Source organism: Dasypus novemcinctus, chromosome 17 (genome assembly GCF_030445035.2).
Source record: "Dasypus novemcinctus isolate mDasNov1 chromosome 17, mDasNov1.1.hap2, whole genome shotgun sequence".
Classification (NCBI taxonomy): Eukaryota; Metazoa; Chordata; class Mammalia; order Cingulata; family Dasypodidae; genus Dasypus; species Dasypus novemcinctus.
In genome coordinates, this window is record NC_080689.1 from 95,331,655 (window position 1) to 95,334,313 (window position 2,659).

General features: G+C 38.2%; 1 gene segment (V, D, J or C); it reads right to left on the reverse strand.

The window, feature by feature from the left end:
- Nucleotides 1-993: 993 nt before the first annotated feature.
- LOC131272910 (immunoglobulin kappa variable 3-20-like) lies at nt 994-1,587 on the reverse strand. The segment is given in 2 exon segments: nt 994-1,325; nt 1,506-1,587. Coding segments are annotated over 2 exon segments (414 nt in total).
- Between the last annotated feature and the right edge of the window lie 1,072 nt (nt 1,588-2,659).

Consider the following 2,659-nt stretch of genomic DNA (forward strand, 5'->3'; position numbering starts at 1 on the left):
CTTTTTTGGATTATTTTCTTTATTTTACACAAATTGAATGTATACTATTTGAGACTTATATTTTTCATTTAACCTTTATATTGAACTCAAGCAATAGCATTTAAATTTTATAAATTTCCTCTGCAAATTCTAACTGCTACATTCCATCATGTAAAAGGAGCATATTACAGAAATGTGAGGAAGTTTAGGTCTTTTATTACACCAAACAATGTTGCAAAGAATGGCCTCTTTTTATCTGTCAGTTCACATGAGAATATGATGAGGTGGACTCAAATCTTATGAAAATTTAGATAACATTGAATTTTAGATAACAATGAATTTTATAAGAGAAGCATAGAAAAAAGGGTGACATTCACAGGAATATGAACATTGGTAGCAAATATTAAATCCAAACTGATTTCAACATAATTCATTTAATCAACATCATCCACTATCATGTATGCATTCTTTACAGAACATGGATACTAAAGAAACACACAAATATAATTTGATGCCAATAATAAATGTAAATATGTATTTTTAAAAATGAAAAGAAGGTAAAGTAAGACATCTCACATTGACCAAACATGCCTGGCTGAAAACAGGGTCCAAGCAAGGAAAAGTAAGGGAGGAAGATTATGTTTAAAGTGGGAAGATTTGTTCATGAAGATTCAAGGATTTACTATTTTGTAGGTCCTGAGTTGGAGGATGATAGCAGAGAAAGAAGAATATTGAGTGAATAAGGAATTAAGATGGCAAATTGTTCAGCATTAAGTAGGCACATAAAACAGATAATGAATCCATTAGGGTGGAAAATTTACTGGAACAATATACAAAGTTTAAGAAACAAATTTATTCAACTTGTAATTTGATCTGCCCATCAAAACACATTCAACTCTACTCTACGGTACAATCCCCTAAAGGATACAGCATCTCAGACAGATGGAGGAAACAGAATTCAGGTCTGTGTGAGGAGGAAGCAGCTGGTGCTGCAGGACTCACTGCCCTACAGCCCTAGGAGGTTTGTGCTCGAGGCTGAAGCACTGTGGGAGGAGAGCCATAACCATGCTGACAGTAATAATCCCCTGAATCTTCAGGCTGGAATCTGCTGATGGTGAGAGTGTAATCTGTCCCAGACCCACTGCCACTGAATCGATCAGGGACCCCAGATGGCCGGGTGGATGCATAATAGATGAGCAGTTTAGGAGTCTGTCCTGGTTTCTGGTGGTACCAGGATAAGTAACTGCTAACACTCTGACTGGCCTTGCACTTGAGGGTGACGGTCTCTCCTGAAGATGCGGCCACAGAGCCTGAAGACTGGGTCAGCACAATGTCCCCACTGGCACCTGCAGTCAGAAAAGAACATTGATCATACAATGCATCACAAATGTATAAAATATGTTTATAAATGTAGGTTTTATTTATCATATACAATCAGATCTCTTTTAGATGAAGCAAGTTATTTACTCTGCATGGTTAAGGCATTCTCCAACTTTATAAAGTTATCACTCTTCTAAACCTCTTACCTGAGACCCAGAGCACCAGGAGGATGAGGAACTGGGACTGTGACATCATCTTGCTCTCCCGTCTGATGCACTCAGGCCCCATTTCCAGGGAAACCTCATTAATAGAGCTCTGAGCAGACAACCAAGTCCCTGAGCTGTCTATGCAAATAACTAGAGAGTATAAAGGCAAACATTCCTATGCAGTGAATTGTAAAGATAAATAGTGGAAGGAGTAAAAGTATGTTCACAGAAATGCAATGGTACTTCTGCAAAAGACCCAGAAATCATTTGAGACCACAATTTTCAACAAAGTTTAGGAAAATTGAAAATTTTAAATATTTTTATGTACTCTTTCTAATTATATGCAATCCTCTTTAAATCACAAATTGATTTTTTAGCAGTTGATGTGCATCTGTTAAGTGGATAAGTTCAGAACTTAATTGAATCTTATAAATATGATGCTAAAACCTATGTAGAACATACTCATAAATGGATAAATGAAGATGTAGTACACATATTGTATCTCTGTTTTGGTCTATTCTGAATTTTAAATAGATATTTGAAGCTCCTATTCCACCTCTCAAAGGCATCTCGATATATCCAAAACCAGACTTCTGTTTAATCCTCAACACAAATACACTCTCCAGAAATGTGTTACCCTTAGCACTGTGCCTTTAAGTTCATCACTTTCTAAAATCAATAAAAAGGGAAAAATGTTAAAGACCAATGAGTTTATATGGCTAAGAATCTTCAAAAATGAGTCAGGAGGTCATCAGAGGGGCCATGCTTATGCACGCCTCAGCAGGATCTCAGAGAGAGCCAAAGTAGATGCAATCCCTGGTGCTGGTGCTCCTGAGAGCTACAGAGCCACACAGGTTCTCTGATTACGGCAGTTGGCTCTGAAGTTCAGTGCCTGGTCAGTGGGCCCTACCTGGGAATTTGAGTTCCTGAATGTGATGGAGTTGGATTCAGATGTGAAATTTCTAGACATGCCTCTTCTGTCACTTTTACTGAACCTATGGATGGCACTGGGGTTGGTTTTTACCCAGGAAACTTCAATCTCTGGACAGGTCATGTGCCAGTTGGGCCCTGAGCCTTAGCAGAGTTGCAGCTCCTACTTTCTAGTTTGTTGCACTTGCACAAGTTAGCTAACAGGGAGGTCAATATTGTCAACC